Source organism: Pinus tabuliformis, chromosome 5_2, assembly GCF_031772625.1.
Source record: "Pinus tabuliformis cultivar Carrire ecotype Pingquan chromosome 5_2, CPIR1, whole genome shotgun sequence".
In the NCBI taxonomy this organism is placed as follows: Eukaryota; Viridiplantae; Streptophyta; class Pinopsida; order Pinales; family Pinaceae; genus Pinus; species Pinus tabuliformis.
The window spans coordinates 795,632,707-795,658,417 of NC_142306.1; the positions used below are offsets into that span (position 1 = coordinate 795,632,707).

General features: G+C 37.5%; 1 protein-coding gene across 1 annotated transcript; it reads right to left on the reverse strand.

Annotated features, from left to right (window-relative positions):
* Positions 1-3,469: 3,469 nt before the first annotated feature.
* Positions 3,470-4,024, reverse strand: LOC149161706 (uncharacterized). Its single transcript, XM_089434976.1, has one exon. The coding sequence runs from the start codon at positions 4,022-4,024 to the stop codon at positions 3,470-3,472; it is 555 nt and encodes a 184-aa protein (XP_089291102.1).
* Positions 4,025-25,711: the final 21,687 nt, after the last annotated feature.

The window sequence follows — 25,711 nt, forward strand, 5'->3', positions numbered from 1 at the left end:
TCACGCGATTTCGACCTGATATAGATCATGTAAGTAATTGCGCGAGATTGTGCGATATCCGTTGGATCTAAAGAAGCCATATCAACGGTGGAGATTGAAGTGCTCGAGAAGTAAGAAGTCAAAGTAGGACCGATGGTGATTGGTCAAACAAGCGGGACCCTCAGGAGGAAATACACGTACAAAATATGTTTAACGCACAGTTGATTGGTTATTAAGTGAACCATTAGTCTAATTCTAGACTACCACTTCAATTTTGGTAACCATCCACATCAGTTGGCTTGGGGTGTGTTCTCCTCGCCTTTTCCTTCTCTTGCTGCTTGAGATTGTGTCAGGGTTCCCATCTGGTGGCAAGGCGGTGGTTGGGGCACATTGGGTGGCCTTCCGAGGCATTTTAAGAGTGTTGGGAGTCCTGGCTCTCGGGGGTGGTGGTCAGGACAAAGTCCAGCGGCCCAGAATTTGAAATCTGTTGGTGTTGGTCCTCCTGACTCAAGCCAAATGAAATCATCCACACACCCGGGGCACTCCTCTCTTTCTACCCAAATATTTTCCCCATATACGCTTACGAAACTTCTCCATAACAATTTTTTTTTAACTCCTTGCTATTTGTAATTTTTTAACTCTTTGCTATTTGTGGGACATGTATTGAGGTAAATATTCCATTTTTGCATCCATTTGTTGTTTTTCTCATCCACAATTTCTTTCTTTCACTCATGGCTTCATTGAAGATAACTTTTGGCCATCTACCTACTCCCATTTGCTCAATTTTATTTAGATACCTTATAAGACGCACCATTGCAATTGCTTCAATAGGAGCTCCCCTGTTTCACTCAACATTATCTCATATAGTAACTTGTTTTAAGGATAATAACTTCTATTTGAAGTTTTCATGTTTTTTTTAAGGATGATGACTTCTATTTGAAGTTTTCATGTCATTTGTTTTATTGTAACGTGTGATAAAATGTGAAGTTATTAATAAAATTTTAAATAAATATAAAATTTATTTATTAAAAATTTGAAAAGAAAAATGAAATTTTAAATATTTATTAAAATATTTTAGTTAAAAAATTTACAAGGGTTTATTTCGGATATTTTTTATTTAAATAAAATTGAAATCTTTTATCATTTCAAAATTACAAGGGTTTATTTCAGATATAACATTATGACTTGCATGACTTGGATTTTTATAAAACGAATGAAATCTTTTTGCATGCTTTGTACTTTCACAAGTATAATAATAATTTTTTGACTTTTGTGGTATCTAGTTTTTTTATTTGGTGGTAAATTGTTATGAGTAATTGAATTGGATTATATTCGAATGTTTATTGGTATGAATACATTTCTTCAACTTTAAAAAAAAATAATAAATTAGTTCAACGTAAACATTTTTTACATAAGTTTTAAGTTAATGGCACATTGATATTTACTAAAGCAAAAAGTTAAAAATGAAATAGAATAACTGCTACAATTACTGAAATACTGAAATGTTGGCATAAAGCCCATTCCATAAATTGGGGGCCAATAAACTCACCTAGTCTAATAAAACCCATTCCATAAATTGGGTGCCAATAAACTCACTTAGTCTAACTAATCTTTTAAATCTCATGATGTAGTTAGCCTAAATTAAGTGAATCCAACTAAAATTCAAGTTCATTAGAAAATTTAGTGCACAAGTAATTAGAAAAACAAGTGCACTTAGAGTTGCTCCCCCACCCCATCACAATGAAGATTATTTCATAATACTGCCTTTTATTTCCATTGAGCCCAAGCCCCGAGAGCTCCTTATTTATGGGTGGCACCCAATTCATCCTATCATAAAACACGTCAACTATTTAGACTATCTCAAAAAACTATCATCCCTTAAAATAATTTCTTTCAAACATGCTGAAGTCGTTATGTGAATTTAATTCTTCAAACACGTTTAGTTGCCTTTATAAATTATTTTTCAAGGGCATAATAAACACGTCCCATATCCTTTTTTGCAACGAAAAAATGAACGTGGGTTGAATGTATACTCTACTTTATTTTTTAATAAAATAAAATAAAATATAAATCCACCCCTTTATAATGTTCATCTTATATCTAATAATGTTCATTTTCCTAAACATGGGTTGACTCTATAATCCGGAGTCTGGACGTAATCTCAAATTACTCGCAGATAGACTTACTTCTTTCGTGTTTGTTCAACCTCCATCACTGTCTGTAGGGTTCACTGAAGTCATATATGGGGAATTTTTTAAGGAGGGAGGTTTTGATATGAAGTTGTTATATTGGTGAGTTTCAATCATATTAAATTCATCAAAATACTTTTAATAAAATATTATATATCTATCTATATATATATTTTATAATAAATTAAAAAAATTTAATTATAAATATTTTTTTTAAAAATAAAATATTAAATAATAAAAAATAATATATAATGATTTACTAAATATGTAGCATCAACTTGGACTTTGAAAAGAGAATGACATCCCTTTGCATGACTTGGAACTCCACAAAGATAATGACATATACCCACTTGATCAAGCACTTACAGAGTCACCACAAACTTATTCTTTATAGTAAAGTCAACCCACCATTTTTTCTCGACTTGATCATAGTTATTGGGTCACCACAAACCTATTTTCATATAAGAAAGTGAACCCACCACTTTTTCTCCACTTGATCATGCTGTTATTGGGTCACCGCAAACTTATTTTCATTAAAAAATAAAAAATAAAAAAAATCAACCCATCTAACAAGCCATGTATCTAATTCAATATCCAATAAAATGTTGATAACTTAACAAATAATGAAATATTCTCATTTTGAATGAAGTGTCATGAATCTCAAAATTGAATCTTCAGGGTCTTTCTTTCTCTATCGTTATTGTTCACATCTTGTAAATTTTTATTTCCAACCATTTTTTATTAAGTAAACCTTAAAAATTTATTAACAATTTTTAATTTTTTTGAAAAACAAAATATTTTGAAATTATATATTTGTGGAAAGGATCATTCTATAGTCCAATGTGAAGAAATGTGTAATTTTACAACACACAATACCGAAATGACTTTTCTACACTCACTACCACGTGGATTTTAAATAAAAAAAATAAATTAACCATCAAAGCCACATTCCCCTGCTCTGATCTGTTACGTGTAGACGGGCATCCAAATCACACAGGAATTTTTATTTTTTATTTTATTTTTATTTTTATTTTCCAGAAGAAAAAGCAGTATAGTATTATATTATGTTCAAAAAACAGTTATGAATATTACAAAAAATGCGGGCATTAGTCCCGGAATTGGCATCTTTTCCAGCGCATTTCAACAGACATCTTTCATTTATACATTACAATATTTTTGGGAATCTTGTATTCATATCATCATAGCAAAATTATTTAACTATCCGGTATATGTAGAATGCCAGCAGATCTGAGATATTTCCAGAAAATATGGCTCTTATAGCATACCTGTTATTGTTGACTTTATATGCCGGGCATAGAGAAGGGCTGTATGACATATGTACAGGGGTCAAAAGTGATGAACAGGTGCCACTTACCGAATGGAGTATGCATTCCTTTCTTTGACAGAACATCAGCTTGCTCATTTTGATTGCGCTTTATATGAGAGATAGGGAAAGTCGCAGGCTTCCATAGAGATGTTATCCTTGCTAGCCACCCTGTAAGGCTGTCGATCTGTATTGCATGATTGCCTTTCACATGATCTATGATAATTTTCGAGTCACCATATACATTAATAGGCCCTATATCCATGAAAGTGCAGAATAAAAGCAGACCATGCAGGGCCATGGCCTCTGCCTTGTTATTTGACCCTTTGCCACCGTTCCAATATAAGGAGAATTGGAGGTCATTTGAAATAGCAATGAAAACACCACAAGCACAAATGCCATCCTTTGTCGCACCGTCAAAGTGGGCCCTTGGGAATGAGAGTTGCTGGTCGTCAGAGGCAGCCATCTGATGATTTTTCTGTAGGGGCATGTTTTGTAGAATGGAGAAGTAATAAGGAATAACCTTATCCATAATACGACTGAAAGACTCCTTGCTGTTTTGGAAGATTCTTTTGTTCCTCCACTTCCATATGAACCAGAAAATGATTAATGGAATGGGACGCCAGATAGATTTTTGTGCACCCCACCATTCATATGCTTCTGTAATGGAAGGATGTGAAATTGCAGGAAAGCCAAAATATGAAGCTAATTGCCTCCACAAAGACAGAGATTGAGGGCAATTTAAAAAAATGTGCAAGTTATCTTCAGAGTTGGCAAGACAGATCATGCATATAGCTGGACCCTGCCAGCACCTTTTCTGTAAATTTGTCCAAGTGAGATTTTTATTATGAAATACTAGCCACGAAAACATAATGATTTTTAGCGGGCAGCTTACCTTCCATAGAGAGGGAGGAAAGATTTTTCGGGAGGATCCTCTTTGCAGTTCTATCAAAGAGAGATATATGTCTCTAACTAATATAAGGGGTCTGCCTTTCTTAGCCTGCCATTCTATGCAGTCTCTGTCCTTAGATTTGTAAAACCCTGCATTCCTCATATTGCAGATAATTCTATTCCATTGAGTAGCCATTACTCCATCGAGGCCCAGTTCTCTGCAAGTTTTCCATTGCGGAATGGCGTTCTTCCATCCTTCAATTACCTGTGCCCAGAAGAAAATCCCTTTCCGGTGGAGGAGCGAAAGAAGCTGAGGGGAGATTGGATCCATATCAACTCCCTTGATGGCATCAACACCTATAAGGATGTTGTTACCAGTTTGAAATGCCCAAATGAAGTTCCTGCAGAAGAAAGGAAGAATCCTTTGAAAACTTCGCCAGATCCCCGAACCTTGAGAGGGCCATTTAAAATTGTTCCTGTACCAATAGTAAATATCATTGTTCCCAAGGTATTTCATTTTAATAGCTTGACTCCATAAGCTGTTTCCAAAAACCGCTCGCCACAATGATTTGCACAGTAGAGCCCTGCCAAAGAGGCGCAGATTCATGATGCCCCAGCCACCCTTCTTTTTTGGGAGGGAGATGTTTTCCAGTTTAGTAAGATGGAATTTTCTCTTTTCCTTGTCCCCCCCCTCCCCAGATGAAGGTTGCCATTAAGCTGTTCAATTTATTGACTATAGCCGATGGAATGTAAAACAAATGCGTCCAATATACACTGATTTGCGCAAGGACCGACTGTGTTAAGATCATTCTGCCAGCAAGCGATAAGCATTTAAATTCCCACCCTGATATTCTCTTATAGAATCTGTCAGTTATCCATGACCAGTCCGAAATATTATATCCCGTGGGTTTAAGATGATATCCCAAATATTTTAGCCCCTCTTTTATGGAGATAGCCTGAATGTTAAAAAGCTGAGTGATATATTCCATCTCCTCTTCTTTCACCTTACCAAAGTGGAAAGTGGATTTACCTTCGTTGACGAATAGGCCAGTCGCCTTTTGAAATAAATGAATTATCTCATGCATTATCTACCAAGTATGTCTGCAAAGCCTAGCAAACAGAAGAACGTCATCCACAAAGAAGTTGTGCGTGTGAAAGTTACCTCTGGAGATGGCAAGGGGGCCAATTTTTCCGGCAGCAACCGCTCTTTTGATGTGGAGACTAAGGGTATCCATGGCCAAGATGAATAAAATTGGAGATAATGAGCACCCCTGACGGAGACCCTTTTCAGCCCGAAAAAAAGTTGTAGGGAATCCATTAATGAGAATTGCAAAATTGACACCTTGCACGCACGCCATGATCCATTTTGTGCACAGGTCATTCAGGCCGATTTTAATAAGTAAACATCTGAGGTAGCTCCAGTCGAGGTTGTCGAAGGCCTTTTTTAAATCAATTTTAAGGATAGCAGCCCCAATATTTTTTGTTTGCATAGAGTGCAAGGCTTCCTGAGCTATGGCCACAGCATCTAGAATGTTCCTGCCACTTAGGAACCCATGCTGTTCTTTTGTGATATGAACTGATAAGTTGCCTCTGATTCTCTCTGCTATAATTTTAGAAATGATTTTATAGATGGCATTGCATAAAGAAATCGGCCTGAAGTCAGCAAAAGAAGAGGAGTCCTTTTTTTTGGAAATCAGTGCTATGTAGGTGGAAGAAATATTTGGATTTATTCTCCCTTGTATTCTGGTCTCTTCCACCATCCCCAAGATGTCCTTTTTCATAATATCAAAGAAGTGGATGAAGATGTCTATGGTCCAGCCGTCTGGGCCGGGACATTTGTCCTTCTTGAATGACCTCATAACAGAGAGTAATTCCTCCTCCGATACAGCAACAAATATTCTTTCATTATCTTCATCATTGAACATGCTTGGAAAAGGATCTAAGCCCCATAGGATATCATTTATCTCCCTGCTAGTCTCTCGTTTATAAGCTTTTTTAAAATGATTGACAACTTCTTTGGATATGTCTTCTTGGGAGAATAGCAGGTCTCCTTCTTCATTTTTGATTTGCCAAATAGAATTTGTAGCTCTTCTTTTGCTTGCGAAACGGTGAAAGAACTTTGTGTTCTTATCACCCTCCATCAGCCAAGTAGCTCGGCTTTTGAGCCGCCAAGAGATCTCTTCAATCTTTAGAATATTCTTCCAAGTTCCCATATCCTCGCCCGAGTGCTCCATGGAATGGAATGGGAAGTCATAGCATCTGCTATATCAGCTAGTTCTTTTTCAATTTTCTTCAGTTCAGCACAATTTGATCGTTTTTTCTGAATTTTCCATTTCTTCACCTTGGTTTTAAGAGTGCCCAATTTGCCAATCAAGTACTCCGATGGGGAGGTTTCAGTTGTCAAACTGTTCGCCATCCAAAAATCCTGAACCATGTTGTTAAATGCTTCGTCTTCTAGCCAATATCTGTTGAATTTGAATGGGTAACCTTTCCGTGCTTTAGAGCTCATCCATTGAAGGGAGACCGGCCTATGGTCCGAAATAAAAACAGGGAGAGTGTGAGAGCTCGGGATACCATGTTTTTCCATCAGCTGTTCATGCATGATAAATCTGTCCAGCCTTTTAGCAATATAGGCGTCACCCGAGCGACCATTGTCCCAAGTGGGGGACAAAGTTTTCGGACAGATGTCTACATAGTTGTATTGCAACATTGCTTCCTTAATTTTTTCCCCAATAGCATCAGCTTTTTTCCCCTTCCCCCAAACTTCGTCTGGTCCCATTGTGCAGTTGAGATCTCCCGCGATGAGGAGCGCTTCATTCTCCAAGATACCAGATGCAATGAAATATTCCCAATAGGAAGCACGGTCCTTACAAGGAGCATAGACATTTAATATATGAATCCTGTCGGCACATCCTCTAAATTTAGCAGAGATCAAGATTCCCCCAAGGCATCTGTATGTTCTAGCAGAGATCCATCTCGGATCCCAAATCACCGCTAGTCCTCCAGAGAGCCCCGACGCCTCCGTTGCCGCTATATACCACGAAGGAAACATTCTTCTGAAGAAAGAGATAGTGTCCTGACTATTGTGCATTGTTTCCTGAATTAATATCAACCTGTATGAAGATGAGAAAAATAATTTTTTTAGAGCAATATATTTGGGGTTTGCTCCCAGCCCCCTTATGTTGATGGAGAGCATATTCATCATTTGATACTATTCTCGAGCAATTCTGCTCTAAGAGGCCCGGGTCCAGAGAAGTTGGAGATGGGAATATCAATAAGGGAGGAATCTTGAAAGTCCAGGTTCCGAGATCCTTTGCGGCCCCTAAAATGTCTACTTCCCCTATTGTTTTTCTGGCGGACAGTAATATTTTTAGCAGAATTAGGACTAATGATAGGGGAAGAAGATCTTCGGGGCTTATGGATAGTCAAGGGAAGTAAGTGGAGAGAATTATTCTAGAGCAGCATGTCGAGGTCGCTTCCAATGGAGTTGGTAGGGGATGGAAGAGGTGAGAAAGGGGGGGATACATAGCTCATGGGGGCTTTGCCTTTGGAAGCCGAGCGGTTCAGAGAGGAGGGAATGGGGGGGGAATTATCAAGATCGATAGGGGAATGTTCAGGTCTCATAGGTGACGGGGAAGATGAGGGGATGACGTGGAAGTTTCCTTCCTTTAGGGAAGGGGAGCAGTCCTTGGGCATAGGAGGGAGAGAGGCAATCGGGGAATCGAGAGGTGGTTCAGGAGGGGGATGCAGGGGAGAAAAGTCACAAACCACATTAAAATTTCCCATGGAATTCGACCTCAAAATAGGAATGCAGGTAGATTTTTGAGGCTTGGGCGAAAGAGAAGGGCGATGGTTCAGGTCCCCCATTTGTATAAGAGAGGTCGGGAAAATTTGAAAGCAGGATTGAGAGGGAAAATCAGCAGAGGGTGAAACATTTTTGTAGGACCAAAATACTCTGTTTTCAAAACAGGGAGACTCAGCAGAGACTTTTGCAATGTTTTTCGCCTTATAGACTTTTTTCCAAGCCTTGCCTTGAGATAGCCAAGGACATTTTTCCTTTAAATGTCCCATTTTGTGGCACTGTGCGCACCTAAAAGGTACGCCCCAGTAGTCCAGCCTTTGACAGGCAGATAATTTGCCCCAAATGAGGTCGATGCGGTCCGGAAAACCGCCCCTGTAATCCTTTTCAATCAACAGCCAAGCGACCCTCTTATCTTTTGCTCCAAGGCATCTAGGATCAGCGTAGACAAATCTCCCAATTGCATTGCCAATGGTGGAAAGGGATTCCTTCGTCCACAGCTCGATAGGCAGCGCAGGTAATTTTACCCAAATGAAATTATTCTGAGGGGTGTTGCGAAGGGGGTCGAAGCCTATGTACCACCTGTGTAGCGCCAAGTAACTCCGTCCATGAACCCAAGGGAGTTTCCAAATGATGTTGAGGTCTTTGGCCTTCAAAAAATGAAAGCTATACCAGTCGCGCATTAAACGGACAATGGTGGGCGTGTACCCAATGAGAGGACCCCATCGAGCACCCAACCATTTCCGGATCTGGCCATCATCCATATTTGGGAAGTACCACTTTCCAATCAGGGCTCGGGACTGTAAGCTGGCTATACGGTCTGTTAGCTTTGCACCATCCAAACAAATGGCCAGGGGGGATTTTAGCAGGGCAGTGTTTGTGCTTGCGGCGAGGAGCAGAGGGCGGATCCGAATTCAAATCGGGAGCAGGAAGGGAAGCCTGGATATGCTCCGCCAGCCTGGAATGCCATTCAGGTGCCGTCGAAGTGCCACGATAATTGGCTTCAGCTTCCAAAGCTGCCTTGACCAAATCTGACGTGTCGGATTCCGCGTGGAGGATATCCATACAGCAAAGACAGGTCAATTGGAACGAGGACAGAGGAAAGGGATGATGCACGGTCCAAGCATGCCAAATTAAACACCTTGTTTGAATAGAGCCACCTCGAGATCTGATAGTGCTTTGAAGGGAGGAAAAAATCTACGAAGAGGTCCAGAGGTACATACAGAATTCAAAATGTAGTACGGGGAAGCCTAGAATTCTCCAGGCTTAATTAGAAAGAGGCAAAAAATCTAAGGCAAGGACCAAAAGAAGTAAATAATAGGTCGGGGGAGGCAGTAAAGGTTGTCCTTTCGTCCAGAAGGGTAGGTAGATAGAGTAAAGGAAGCACATACGGCAGCCAGAAAATCGAAAAACAGCTTATCGGAGCCATGGCCGGTCGACGGAAAAAGATCGGAAGTGGAAGACCGGCGACGGAAAACCAGCCAAGGTTCGAAACAAGGAAAATACAGTCATGAGGAGGCCTCCGGACAGACGATGCAACAGCAGACAAACCCAAAAATGCACCACCAGTGGCCAATCTTCAGGCGGACGTCAGTGCAAGGTCTAACAACCATAAAGTGTTTTGAGATGAAATTCGAAGACGACCATAGACGTTCAACAATATCAGACCAGGACATGGGAGGGGAAAGAGTTACAACGCTATGTCAATGTTATATCCCGAATTGAAAACTATCAGATAATCCCTCACATGATTGAATCATAGAAAAAACCAGAGGAAAATATCTTGAAAATTTCACAATTCACAGGCTTCTGCATCATATATGAAAATTCATATTCTGCACTATCTCAAAACCATTTGAAAGAACATCACAGCAACTGAAATTATAAAAACACACGTTCAAATCTATATATATTGTATCATGGAAAATATACTAACCTTCTAAATAGAGCGAGAGCCGATGGAGTTGAAGCACCGCGATAGTGTCCAGAGGTCCCGAATCCAAGAGAAGTGCAAGGAACGTTCGCTAAAATAAAAACAGCCTCGGGAACAAGTAGGAAAAAACAGGATTTTTGAGAAAAAACTATGGGAAGAAAACAAAGCTGGTAGGAGATACAGACTCCCCGGCCCAAAGAGTCGGGGGCAAAGTGTTTCCAAACCGAAAAATTTGCAAAACAGACAAGCGAGAGTGTATAGTCCTTAGCTGCCACCTGTAGAATGAGAAGCAAGCAAAACACTCGGAATGGAGGCAGTTGTCCGGGAAGGTACATGGCGAGCGAATGTAGAAAGGGCCATGCAAACAGGAGAAAGGGGAGAGGCTCGGAAATGGAAAGCTCTGTACGTAGAATGGATTATGAATGGTTACGCACCTGCAAGCGATTGGATGGTCTCTATCGTAGCGCTTCTCCGCTCGGTCTCCTACCTAAGAATTTCAAACAAAAGATTTCATTCCACTGGAAAATTCTTCTTACAAATGTACATACCACATATGTCCGTTATACAACAATAAAAAATTTAATAATCAAGAATTAAAAAAAAAAATTCATAATTTCTATTTCTATTCATTTTAAAACTTGTAGATTAATATCTCAATTCCATTATAAAAATTATGATTCTTTGCGAATTATTTTATTATAAATTATAATAATACATTAAAGCTTAGTTGGAAACATTAAACAATTAATAGTTCATTGTAAATTTTAAAATTTAAAATTTGAAATTAATAAAATTTAGATCATCATGTACATAGAAAATTAATTTATAATCATTATTGTCATTAGATAAATATTATTTAATTGTGCTTTTAATCATTTAATTTTAACTATAAATTAAAAAATGAAATCTTTAATCTATATAACCTTTAACCATATTAAATTCTCTAATAGCCATTATACTGTTTATTAATAACTAATAACTAGAATAATTATTAAAAAATTAACATTAATATTAAAATTGAAATAAACCAAAATTATAAAATACTTCATTATACATAAAATAAATTAATTTATAATCCTAATTAATAATGGATTAACATTAATAATTTTAAGACAAATTACAAATATTACAACTATAATGAATTATAATATTAACATATTTGTCGATTGTCTTTCATTTCATTCCCTTCCATACCCTAGCCTTATTTATCACCTGATGAGGTTCTGACTTCTTCTCTCATGGATCTATTTCTGATGATGAACCGCGGAGGTTGGTTCGAAAATCTATTTTAACAAAGATTGTCTTTCATTTCATTCCCTTCCATACCCTAGCCTTATTTATCACCTAATGAGGTTCTGACTTCTTCTCTCATGGATCTATTCCTGATGATGAACCATGGAGGTTGGTTAGAAACATCTATTTTAACAAAGATGAATGTGATGACTCCGAAAGATAACACCTCCCAAAATATTAGTTATCATATTCTTTAATTGGGGAATGTTAATTTTCAAATAATTTGAGGCAAGTTGTTCTATTAATATTGTTAGTTAAAATAATTAAAATTAATTTTATTTAGAGATGATTTATAATTTTAATGATTTATTTTTATAGTAACTTTAAATTGATAAAAATATTATATATATTTTCAGAAAGAAAATATAGCTCGTAAATTTAACAGTATAAACAAATTTTTTATTTGTCGACATTTCAAAAGGAATATTTTAATATATAAAGATAAACATGTTTTTTCAAAAAATTAACAACAATCTTAGAATCTATTAAATTAGCAATTGCATCACATGTCACAAAGTAAAAGCTATAAGGTTGTAGCATAGGAAAGAGTAGCATAGAAGAAAGAAAATGTGATATGTTATACGATTTAATTGAATATTTAAATTATAAATATGAATTATTTTATTTAAAAATAAATTTTAGGTTTGGAGAATTGTTTGGATTAAGAAATTGATTTTTTTATAGCCTAACGTGAGTGTACATAGTATATAAAGTATATTCACTTAAGGAGGCAACATAGTGACTATATAAGCAACAATAGAATTGATGTAGGAATTATGTTGAGTTATAGTGCAATATTTATGAATGTAATGAAGACTATTTGTAATGATAATTGCTATCATTGTGAAAGTTACCTACAAGTCAAAAGCTTTGGAATTCTAACAGTGAAAATTGTTGGCCATTGTATGTTGGAGCCCTGAAGGAGAGTGTATTAGCCTAATTGTTGATTGGTGAAACTGATCTTATTCCTTGGATTACAAGTTGATGGGAAAGAGTGCTATGGATTGCAGTTGTTGTGGGTGAAAAAATGATTGTGAATAGAGGAATTGGATCGTGTGAAGACAATTAAAGTCAACCATAGGTAAATCACCTTTGTGGTTTCATAGTTTTAGCTTAAGGGTTGGCCTCTATTACAATGAGAGCTGGTGCAGTAGGGAGCCTATGGTTGGATGGAGTGTCCAATTTTCACAATCAGTTAGTAGATACTTCCTAGAAATGTAAGTGTTCATAACTTGTGATTATGCTGCATTAATGTTGTTTTGTCATGGATTATATTACTTTCCAGTTTGTTCAATTCTATTTGCAAGTTTAAGTCTGCATTTTAAATTTATGATTTATGATGACCAAATGGTTTAATTATATTGTATAAGCCTGTATTCTAGTAACTACATATGTTCATTCATTAGTAGTGTAGTTATGACAATGCAAATGCATAAATATAAGTAACAAATTTGGAGTATAAATTGGTGGTTTCAAGAAGGGTATTGGGTAGATAACCATAATGTCTCAACCTGACTTTGCACTAATTTATTTACACACTCAATGTTGACAACCTACACAATTGGATAAAGATCAAGATGATACACAAATGATCTTGTAAGATGGAGATTGTCAATGCTTGATTTTAGTACCAAAACTAAATAACATGAAAAATTGGAGGATATAATAGACTGGACATTCAAATTTTACTGGAATTCCATTTCAAAGTTACACAAGCCAAATATTAAGCAATTTTTGTTGAAAAAATGCACCAAGAAATTCTCAATTTGATTTTTCCTTGATTAAATTGAGAAAATTCGAATTTCCACATCAACAGACAACTTGGATGCAATTAACTTATGTGACATAGCTTGTGTCACCCAATTTACTTAGTAAATTTGAGTTGGTAGAGTTATAGTTCAGTTAAGCATGTGTGATTGCTAACTTGTAGCAATCAAGATCAATTATCTTAGGTTGGTTTTAGTTAAACTAGTTCTAATTGTTGGAGGAACTAGTGGAGGGTCAGTTGTGTGGTGGGACTTCAGTCAAACTCAATGATCATATAATTAACTGATAAATCATTCCAAAATAGTTATTGCATGTAGATAATTCGAGTTCCCTAGGCTTGGTGGAGATTCCAAGGCAGTGTAACATTAGTTGTAGACTAGTCTTGAGTGTACAGGTGTTGCATGTAGTCAGATGATCATCCTAAGGAATTGTGCAATCCATTTTGGAGAAATTTCTAAATAGCAAGGGTCTAATTTCTCAAGGAACAATGCAAGGAAGTAAGAGCTCAAGCAGAGGCAAAAATTGACTAAGTTAATGTCAGATCTTCTCAGTGAGCAAAGAGATAGGTTATGCACTTGCAAGTTGTGCTCAGTTGAGCAAAGAAATTGTAATACATATTTATTCATCATATTAATGCAAGCATGGTTTGGGGTTTTTAGAAAATTTCTTTCCCCAGGAAAAATATTATTTGCATGTGTATGATTTCTTATTGCATGTTTGAGATTTTTGTTCTAAATTGTGAATTAATGTCCGTAGATCAATATAGTAGGTTTGTGTATTGTGATTTTGATTATAATTTCTTGAGCAATTGAAAATCTACATCATAATATCTACATGGTATCATATCAAGATTCACATTAGAGTAGAGGTTTGAATTTCAAGTTCAGTGCTACAGGATCTCTTCAAAGCTGAGAAGATGGCCTTCAATTGCATGAGGCTAGAGTATGCCTTGGAAGGCACCTCTAATTTTGTTGCATGGAAGGATCCCATAGATATAGGTTTTAACCCTGTACAGAAATTACCTGCAAACAAATTCTTAAAACAGAAAAATAAAAATGGTGAGAACATAAAACAAATATACACAGAGATTTTCCCTTGGATCCTAAAACTGGGACTACTAGATTGATTTTTCATTATATTCCTTTCAATGTTACAATACATATATATACATGCTGAAGCATTCATTAACCCAAATCCATAACCCTAGATTATAACATAATTGTAGTTCCCTTGATCGGATCTACAAAATACCATGGGAAGGGAACCATTATGCCCAAAACCATGTGCAAAACCCATGCACAAAACTATGGGTAGGTTCGCCCACTATCTATGGGTCCGTATAAAATAAAAATTCTCGGGGTGTTGCCCCAGACCCTATGCAGGGGCCGTTACCCCTCGACACTGGGGGCTGCCACCCCCCTTGTGACCCCGCGTTGTGCCTGACACAACATCAAACAAGTTGTGGAAAGTATATAACACACACCCAACAATGGAGGCGATATTGAATGACAATGAGTTGCTAGAGTACATCAGGATAAATGTTGCAAAACCACCAGAATTTGATGCCCATAACCTTTCTTAGTAGAATAAAAATGTGTCCAAGGTGAGGATAATGATATTATAGGGATTACAGGATCATATTGCCTCAAATCTCCACGAAAAATAAACTTTGTTTGCAATGTGGAAAGAACTGACAAAATTGTTCGAGAATAATAGTGACCACAATGTTGAGAAATATAGGGCATCGATATTAAGTGATTTTTCTTTTGTTAGTAACTGCTTGTGAGTACTTTTTACTTCTTTAGATTAAAGTCTTCTTTTACATAACCTATTAGTGTTGTTCTTCATCAAACAATTACCAATGCATAGACTATAAAGAGACATGAGACATAAAATATAGGCTATCATCCAGGGCCAAAACCTCTCACTTTTTGAGAGGAAAACTGAACAAATTCTTCTTATAGAGATTCCAATTGATGAATACCAAGACCAAGACCATTTACCTAGTTTCCACTCCAAGACCAAGAAACAAGTTCTCTTGATGAGGTACTTTGATAATGACAGTCAACCTTCTTCTCCTTTTCCTTTTCTTGGCTCCTTTTCTTCTTTGACCTTCTTCAACTTAAAACCTTCGGCCTTCCTTCTAGACTTGACCTTCTTCTTATCTTGACCTTCCTTCTAGACTGTACCTTCTTGTTTCGGCTTTCCTTTTGCTGTAAATAAACTCGGACTGTGCTCCTCTTCTTTTGTTGCAAGTAAACTCGGTGGAGGTGAATATAAAATCAGAAACAAATAAGAGAGGAGCTTAGATTATACTCCTCTTTCCTCTGTTGTACTTTGCTGCACCTTTTGCTTCGAACCTGCTATACCTCACACTTCTCTAACTATAGACCCTATTGTACCTCACACTTCTCTAACCGCAAACCCCTACTGAAATTATGCTCTGAAATTTCTATGTTTTGAGATTAGGCCGAGTTGCTTATTTATAGTGGTTGGAGTCTCATAATTAGCCGACATGACTTCAGTTGAACTGAAGTGTCCTTTTTATGAAAAATTATTATTTCTTTGAAGTCGACCTGTAGGAGGATGCTAGTGATTGTCTTGGAGGGTTGTTTGACACTTTTATTGACTCATACAAAATATAATAAGCCCAAGAAGGGTCCTTCATACATGACATAGACTAAATTTGACTTTTATGACTAGATGACTCAATCCTAAAGGCTCACAATGGGAGCCATTACTAAAATAAAATTCCTTGCTCATGAAACCCATGAGACAAGCATTACAATAATTTTATTTTTCTTTCTTTTCATCAATTACATAAAATCACAATTACACATGTCATTATGAAAACCGAACCTAGTTAATTTTCAACACTCCCTCTTAACTAGGGAGGTATTCGTAATGGTACTTGGTCATTCTCAATCTAAAGAATTTATCATAAGAAGAATGGGATTGGTAACCCATCTGTATAGAATCATGCCAACCAACATTGTCAAATAGCAAGGCCTTGACTAACAACTCTATCTCTCCACAAGATCTGAGCTCAATGCTGGCAAGACCAATGATTTATAGACACCCTAATCATTGTCTCTCCTAGAACATACCCCACTCGGGTTCTCAGGGTGTGTTCCACGAGGACTATTCTTACCTTGGATTCCTAGTCCTAAAAGAATATCGGTCCTCTATGACTACTCTTATCTTGGATGACCTAATACATCCTCAAAGAGCATGGGATGCCAGATGCTTAACCAATCCTCCATTCTTTCTTCCCATGTGAAGACAAGAATGATGTTTCTATCTCTCTCTCTTCATTAGGGAGGACATATATATTCCAATAAAGAAATGTACTTATTCCTACAAAAGGAATGTACCTAAGCTCCCTCTTGGTTTAGGAATTTCTAAGTTTCTTCCAAGTAAGAAAATTGATTCTAGGCTCCCTCTTAATTAGGGACCTACAACAACTCCTTAGGCGAAGATGATGGGACAACTAGATACTTGAAGAACTCCTCCTCATGATGTCATGAACTTCTTTTCGTTATTTAAGAGTCTTCATGTTTGGGACTTCTACATAGGGCACCAACCATCCATCACTTTCAGCCATGAGTCAGCCATGTCATCATCGGAAAGTGATCCATCAAACCATATTTGACCTTCCTTTATGCCATGTTGCTTTCTTCATGCCATGTTTACTTAAGGATCTTTCATCCTACTACATGTGCATCGATGGTGGAAGACATCCATAGATCTTCCCTTGGCAGCCCTGCATAAACCCATCAAAATATTCAAAAATAAAGGAATGAACATTAAAATCAACATTACCTTTGTGATGGTATTTCATCATGGCATCTAAAAGTTCATATCAACATCGTGCATACATATTGACACATCTCCCATAAATATATATTTTTAAGGGTCTCTTTCTTTTTCAAACTTCATCAGAGTCTTCATATATTCCATGGAGATATCCTAGTCAAATATTCTTGGTCTTTGAGATGTTGATAGCCTTTACCATGGTTGCATATTCCATGATCTCTTCCTCTTGTTAGTCACACATCTTATTCATAAGAGCTTCCAATCAGAGTTCCTCAATTATTTTCAATCACCTCATACTTCATATGAGGACATATTATGTTGATTTCATCTAGTGAATGTATGACTTATGCATTCCTACATTTCTTCGAGGGAGGATATCCTTCCTTTTGATCATGCTTTCAAGACAGAGCATTGATCCATGTTACCAGCGAACATATGACATGACTTCTACAGTATCAAATGTAAGCATACGTACCTCCATTTTTTTCTTTGGCTCATCTAGACTTCCTGCAACAAATTCCTTGATTGAAAGAGTTTCAATCCCTTGATCTACTTCACTTTTATGTCATCATTCCATCATCCCATGAATTCAAAAAATTTTGAATTCTTGATAAAATGCTTGCTTCCTTTCTTGATCGGTGAACCTTTTGATGAATATTCCATCTAAGAATCTTGAGGATCTAAAGTATCCCCATCAACAAATGTTTCCTTTTGTTATATGTATGATGAACCTTGTACTAGATGACCTTGCCACTTATGTATCCAATGAGATTCCCAGGAGCTACATCTTTGACTTACATAGATTCTAACCATCTTTTATGCTTCTCAATGATGATGTCCCAAGCTCTTTATTTCAATGCTTCTATTATGCGTTGATGCATCCCATTTAGAGAATTATGATAGCCATATCTTACAACATTAGACTTAGGAATTTAAAAATAACTTTCGTGAGGAAGAATATCTCAGTCATAGTAGAAATATGTTACTTCCTCTATCTTGGACTTCTTCTTTTCAGCTTCCTGCACTTCTTCTCTTCTTCTTTTGTTATTGTGCTTCTTGATCTTAGGACAATCTCTTTTGTAGTGTTCATATTCTTGACACCCATAACATTGGATTTTAGCCATGTTCTTTTTCTTTTTCTGAGGACAAAACTTTCCAAACTGTCCCTTTCTTCTTTTCATTACAACATAAGCTTGATTTTTCTCACCTGCTCCCACATCAGATTTGACCTTTAGTCTAGATTCTTCAATCTTGGATAGTGACCATAGATCCTGGAATGGAGTAGCTTCTTTCTTCCCATGGATACTTGAATTAAAGTTACCCCACTCCTCTGGTAGTGCATTTAATACAATTGTAGTCATTTCACTGTCAAGCACGACTTCTCCCAGATCTTGTAGTTGATCCCAGATCTCATATATCCTCATAAAGTATGAGGCTATTCCATATTCCCTAGAATATTCAGCGTGTATATTTCTTGTCTTAATGAGATGATTTCTCCAACAGTGCTTACGGAATACAACTCTACCAGTTTGTCATAGATTTATTTTGAAGTTTTGAGTTGAGATACATATGGGATGACAAGATCCTTCATGGATTCTATGAGAATCATTTAAGCCCTAACTTCCCCTTTCATATACTTTTCAAGTTATTGAGCATCTTCTTCTCCTGGTTTGGTGATAGATCCTTTGACATGATCCATGACCTCATTTTCAATGAGATTTAGATCTGACCTTTTCTTCCATGCAAGGTAGTTTGAAGCCCAAACCAATTTGTGCCTTTCCTTGCAAAAAGACATTTTTACAGATTCAGATAAGGTCATATAATTACTTGATAGGATGCTCCTTTCTCCGTGATGCTTCCTTCATGTTGATGATGATATAGAATAGAAAATTTCTCTTTGTTGAGTATAGTTTTCTTCAATAATGATCCTTGATCTCACAGAGATGGAGATCACTTTTGATGGTGAAGTCTTGTTCATGAGGATCAATGATGACTTCTTGGTGATGTATTTAATGGTAAGAAACTTGCTTCAATGAGAGAGAGTCTTGGTGACACTGCCTTTTGATATAGCTTCCTTTACATGAATAGTCTTCAAAAATCTTAATCTTGAGTACTTGCAGGGTTTTGGCCTTCTTTTCTTGATGATGATCTTAATACTTCTTTGTAGACTTCTTGACTTCAAGATGATATTCACATTGATTCCTTCCTTGAGATTTGATCCTTGAGTGTCCCTTGATAAGATTCCCTTCCTTGAATTAGTTACCTTAGCTCTGATACCATGTTAAGAAATCTAGGACATCGATATTAAGTGATTTCTCTTCTGTTAGTAACTGCTTGTGAGTACTTATTACTTATTTAGATTAAAGTCTTCTTTTACTTAAGCTATTAGTGTTCTTCTTCATCAAACAACTACCAATGCATAGACCATAAAAAGAGAAGAGACATAGAATATAGGCTATCATCCAGGGCCAAAACCTCTCACTCTTTGTGAGGAAAACCTGAACAAATTCTTCTTATAGAGATTCCAATTGACGAATACCAAGACTAAGACCCTTGACCTAGTCGCCACTCCAAGACCAAGACATGAGTTCTCATGATGAGGTCCTTTGATAACGACAATTAACCTTCTACTCTTTTTACTTTTCTCCGCTCCTTTTCTTCTTCGACCTTCTTTAGCTTCAAACCTTCAACCTTCCTTCTAGACTTGAACTTCTTATCTCAACCTTCCTTCTAGACTGTACCTTCTTGTTTCAGCCTTCCTTCTGCTACAAATAAACTCAAACTTTGCTCCTCTATTTTTGTTGCAAGTAAACTCGGTGGAGGTGAATATAAACTTAGAAACAAATAACAGAGGAGCTTAGATTATACTCCTCTTTCCTCTGTTGTACTTCATTGCACCTTTTTCTTTAGATCTGTTGTACCTCACACTTCTTTAATTGCAAACCCTACTATCCTTCGTACTTCTCTAACTGTAGACCCCTACTAAAATTATTCTCTGAAATTTATACATTATGAGATTAGGCTGAGATGCCTATTTATAGTGGTTGGAGTCTCATAATTAGCCGACATGACTTCAGCTGAACCAACGTGTCCTTTTTATGAAAAAATATTATTTCTTTGAAGCTGACCTGTAGAAGGATGCTAGTGCTTGTCTTGGAGTGTTGTTTGACACTTCTATTGACTCATACAAAATATAATAAGCCCAAGAAGGGTCCCTCATACATGACATAGACTAAATGTTTCTTTTGTGACTAGATGACTCAATCCTAAAGGCTCACAATGGGAGCCATTACTAAAATAAAATTCCCTGCTCATGAAACCCATGGGACAAGCACTACAATAATTTTATTTTTCTTTCTTTTCATAAATTCCATAAAATCACAATTACATATGTCATTATGAAGACCAAACCTAGTTACTTTTCAACACACAGGAAGCTGGTGCTCAAGGATAAACTTTGAAGTATCAAGATGCAAGAAAATGATACTATTCAATAATATCTGAGAAATTTCACACAATGTCATGATGAACTTGGCGGGGTTGGTGTAAATGTTCCTGAAGAATACTTGGTAAGCCTATCCCTTTTGGGCCTTCCCAAGAGTTGGCATAGCTATCAAGGTTCGGTGAATAGGAGGGAGAAAATACTGAATTGGGAGCGCTTATGGTCTGGTTTGGTATAGGAGGAAATAAGGAAAATATCAGAGATGGGACTTAATCCAAGGGCGAGGATCAAGAAAAATTTGCACTGGCTGGAAAGAAAAAGAAGGGAAAAGGGAAGAAATCTCAATCCAAACCAGAATCCAGACAAGGGGGCAATAAGAAAGATTTGTCGAAAATTAAATGCTTCCATTGTCATGAATTCAGGCACTATGCCACAAAGTGGCCACACAAAAAGGCAACCAAGAAGACCTTAGGAGGAGAAATAGGTGAATCCTTGGCTTCATAGTTTGAGCTTGACTTTATTGTTATCGCATGCATAGCTAACAGAATGATGGGGAGCGTGTGGTACTTGGAATCAGGTGCATTGTTCCACATGACAGGGTGTAGAGATTTTTTCAGTGACCTGCAAGAAAAATATTTCTAGATGAACATCAAGATGGTGGAGGACAAAAGGTATAGCCCAACTGGGGTTGTACAATCACCTTTTAGAGGGAGTTGAGATCCCCCCTCGACCTCAAGGATGACATGTTTGTTCTGAGCCTAAAGAAAAATATCATCTTTGTCGTAGTTTTGGAAGACCATGGTTATGATGTGATATTCAACAAAGTAAAGGCATTCCTAAGACACATAGCCACGAGACAGGTGAAGCAGACTGGGGTTCATGTGAATAACCTGTATAAGTTAGATGTGGAATATTGTGTTGCATTAAGCACAAAGAAAATGAAGGTGCATAATTGCGATTTTGGTGAACTTTGGCATAGAAGACTTGGCCATTTGCATCATGGTGCCCTAAATATTATGCAGATAACCACAAGCCTCCTCAAATGAGCACCTAAGCAACAAGATGTATTCAAAGGATGTACTTTGGGGAAGTACACAAAATCAATATTCCATGATCGGGACATTAAAGCATATGTAGTCCTAGAAAGGATCCACTCTGATGTCTGTGGACCTTTCTTGACAACCTCCACTAGAAGACACAAATATTTTGTCATTTTTATTGATGAATTCTTATGGAAGTGTTAGATATTCTTCATGTAGAAGAAAGATGAGACATTTTCCAAGTTTGTAGAATTCAAGGCACTGGTTGAGAAAGAAACCGACAAGAAGGTGAAGGCTCTCAGGAGTGATAATGGAGGTGATTACGTGTCAAATGAATTTAAAATTTTCTATGTGAAAGAAGGCATTCGGCGAGAGTTGACAACACCCCAAAACCCACAACCGAATGGGGTAGGTGAGAGAAATAATCGTATCATTTTGGGAGTACTAAGGACATTGCATGACCAAAGCTTACCTATGCATTTATGGGCCGAGGCATGCAACATAAAAGTCTATTTATAGAACCAAAGTCCTAATCGAATTCTGGACATGATTACACTGGAAGAGGCTTAAAGTCTATTTATAGAACCAAAGTCCTCATCGAATTCTGGACATGATTACACTGGAGAGGCTTTCTTAAGGAGAAATCCAGATGTGTTGCACTTCAGGAATTTTGGAGCCTCTATATACTTCCATGTCTCCAAAGAATCAAGGAAGAATATAGAGCCAACAACATAATTGGGGGTATTTGTGTGTTAAACAGAAACTCCCCACAATTACCATGTGTAATTGCCATCCCTCATAATGACAGTTGTGCGAAGGGATGTAAAGTTTGATGAGGAAAAAGCGATATGGTGCTCTCTTGAGAGGGGGCTTCATATCCCACTAGAAGAGGATATTTTAGCTCCAAAGGAGGAACCTCAAGAAGTTGTGGAGCAGCCACAAATTGAGGAGCAGAGAGTGGAGACCACCACTCAAGTAGAACCATCCAGAGAAGGTAGAAAAAGAACCAGGGAAGCTGAGAGACTTGTGTAGGATGCGAGGGAGAATGTGGGTGCTCCTACAAATTTGCATAGGCAGAGAAGATCACCTGATTGGAACACTGGCTATATCGATCTAATGACTAAGATTGTAGAGACTAATCCATCCTCTTTAAAGGAAGCAATAGAGCAACATATATGGTTTCATGCAATGGTGGAGGAGTACGAATCCATTGTAAAGAACAATGTTTTCGAAGTGGTTCCAAGACTAATAGATAAATCAATTGTGGGTTCCAGATAGATCTTCAAGGTAAAGTAGGAAGCAAACAGAAGCATAGAGAAGTATAAGGCCAAATTTGTGGCCAAGGGGTACTCTCAAGTTGAAGGAATTGACTATGAGGATACATTTGCTCATGTAGCAAGGTACTCATCCATTAGATCAATTCTTTCTCTGGCTATGCAGATGGGGGGGGGATCCACTAGATGTATGTAAAAAAACATTCCTCAATGGACTTATTGAGGAGGAGGTGTACACTAAGCAACCAAAAGGCTTTGATACTTTTATCAGAATCTCATGTGTGTAGACTCAAGCAAGCATTTCAAGGTCTCAAACAAGCACTCGTGATTGGTACACCAGGATGAATGGCTATCTCACCTGTTTGGGCTTCACAAAAAGTGAAGCAGATGAAAACCTTTATCATATCTTAGTAGAATGTAAAATTCCTATTATCGTCGTATATGTTGATGATTTAATTTTAAGTGGTGATGAGCAGCTAATCAGATCTTGCAAGGAGGACCTTGCAAGAGAATTTGAAATGAAGGACATGGGTCTCATGCACTACCTCCTTCGATTGGAAGTATAGAAAGGTGATGGGGAACTATTTCTGTCTCAAGGAAAGTATGGAAATGAGATACTACAAAGATTTGGCATGGAGAGATGCAAACCCATGGAGACACCTCTAGCGACCAACTGGAGGAATGAGTATGCCACTTTAGGCGAGGAAGTGGATGCTACAATTTATCAGCAACTACTGGATTCAATGATGTATCTTGTGAACGTGCAACCAGATATGTGATATGCAGTAAAATAGTTGAGCCAAACTATGGTTAGCCAACCAAATTATTATGGAAGGCAACAAAACATGTTTTATGGTACCGTAGAGGCACTACCCAGTTTGGACTATGGTATAAACAGATAGAGGGAGTGAAGCTATATGGATTCACAAATGCAGATTGGGTGGGGAGTCCATCAGACAGAAAGAGTACATTAGGTGGAATTTTTAGTGTTGGGTCGGTGACTATTTTCTGGTGCAGCGGGAAGCAAATACCTGTGGTGCTAAGCTCCGTAGAAGCATAATACATGGTTGCAAGTTAAGCAAAATGTGAGGTGATCTGGATGAGAAAGATACTTGTTGGATTGTTTGGTCAAATGATGGATCCAACTATGATCTAGTATGATAATCAGAGTTGCATCAAGCTCTATGAGAATCCTATTTTTCACGATCGATCCAAACATATAGATATTTGGTATCACCATTTGTGGGACTGTGTGCAGAGGCAGATAATGATGTTGCAGTACATTCCTGCAGAGGAACAAGATGCTGACATTTTGACAAATGCCTTGTTAAGAGGGAATTTCTAGTTCCATAGGTGCAGGATAAGGGTGGTTGATAATCCCTTTCTTGCTGAGAAGGAGTGTTGAAAAATGCAGCAAGAAATTCTCAATTTGATTTTGCCTTGATTAAATTGAGAAAATTTGAATTTCCACATCAGCAGACAACTTGGATGCAGTTAAATTGTGTGACATGGCTTGTGTCACCCAGTTTACTCAGTAAATTCGAGTTGGAGGAGTTAGATTTCAATTAAGCATGTGTGATTGCTAATTTGTAGCAATCAAGGTCAATTATCTCAGGTTGTTTTCAGTTAAACTAGTTCTAATTGTTGGAGGAACTAGTGGAGGGTTAGTTTTGCAGTGGGACTTCAGTAAAACTCCTTGATCATTCAGTTAAATGATCAATCAACCCAAAATAGCTAATGCATGTAGAGAATTCGAGTTCCCTAGGCGTGGTGGAGATTCCAAGGCAGTGTAACATTAGTTGTAAACTAGTCTTGAGTGTATAGGTTTTGCATGCAGCCAAATGATAAGCCTAAGGAATTTCACAATCCATTTTGGAAAAATTCCTAAATAATAGGGGCCTAATTTCTCAAGGAATAGTGCAAGGAAATGTAGGTTTTAACCCCATACAGTAATTACCTGCATACGAATTCTAAAACACAGAAAATAAACAATGTGAGAGCATAACACATAAAACACATATACACAGAGATATTCCCCTGGATCCCAAAACCGAGACTACCAGTTTGATTTTTCATTATATTCCTTTCAATGTTACAATACATATTTATACATGCCGAAGCATCCAATACCATGGACCGAAAACAATCGCGTCCAAAACCATGGACCAAAAACCATTGCGTCCAAAAAACGTGTGCGAAAATCATGCACAAAACCATAAGTGGGTCCGCCCAACCTAACATAGGGTCCAAAACCAAAATTTTCCAGGGCGCTGCCCCAGACCCCATAAAGTGGGGTTACGGATACACCTCAAATCCCCTGTGACCTCCCCCCCTCTAACCCCTGGTTAACTACGTGGGCTAGTCATGGAAAGAATATAACACAACCCAACATTATCCCACTTGTTGTTTTCTTTCCACAGGGGGGCACAAGAGAGCTTAGTCATATATCCAGCCTTGCAACGCCCATTGTTTCTCTACACAAAGAGAACTTCTCATAGCTCACAGATTTTGTCAATGCATCTGTAGTATTCTTCAAAATGTCCACCTTTACCAACAACACCTTTTTTTCTTCTATCATATCCCTCACAAAGTGATACTGAACATCAATGTGCTTTGTCTTTGAATGATATGCAGGGTTCTTTGCCAAGAAAATTGCACTTTGGCTGTCACAGTCTATCCTTATAGCTTCCTGTACTAACCCCATACTTGAACACAATCTCTGCAACCAAACTTCTTCCTTGCTTGCATGAGTGGCTACCATGTATTCTACCTCTGTAGTTGATAGTGTTACTATAGATTGTTTCTTACTCATCCAAATGACTGCACCTCCAAATAGGTTAAACACATGCCCACTTGTAGATCTTCTCTGATCCAGATCTCCAGCCCAGTTTTCATCAACAAAGCCATGAATATCCAACACTCTGTCCAATCCTGGTCTTCCTTGGTAGCACAAACCATAATCAC

What these genes read in the sequence shown, in the direction of transcription:
- LOC149161706 (XM_089434976.1), bottom strand. Translation starts at nt 4,024, where the DNA reads ATGGATAAGGTTATTCCTTATTACTTCTCCATTCTACAAAACATGCCC.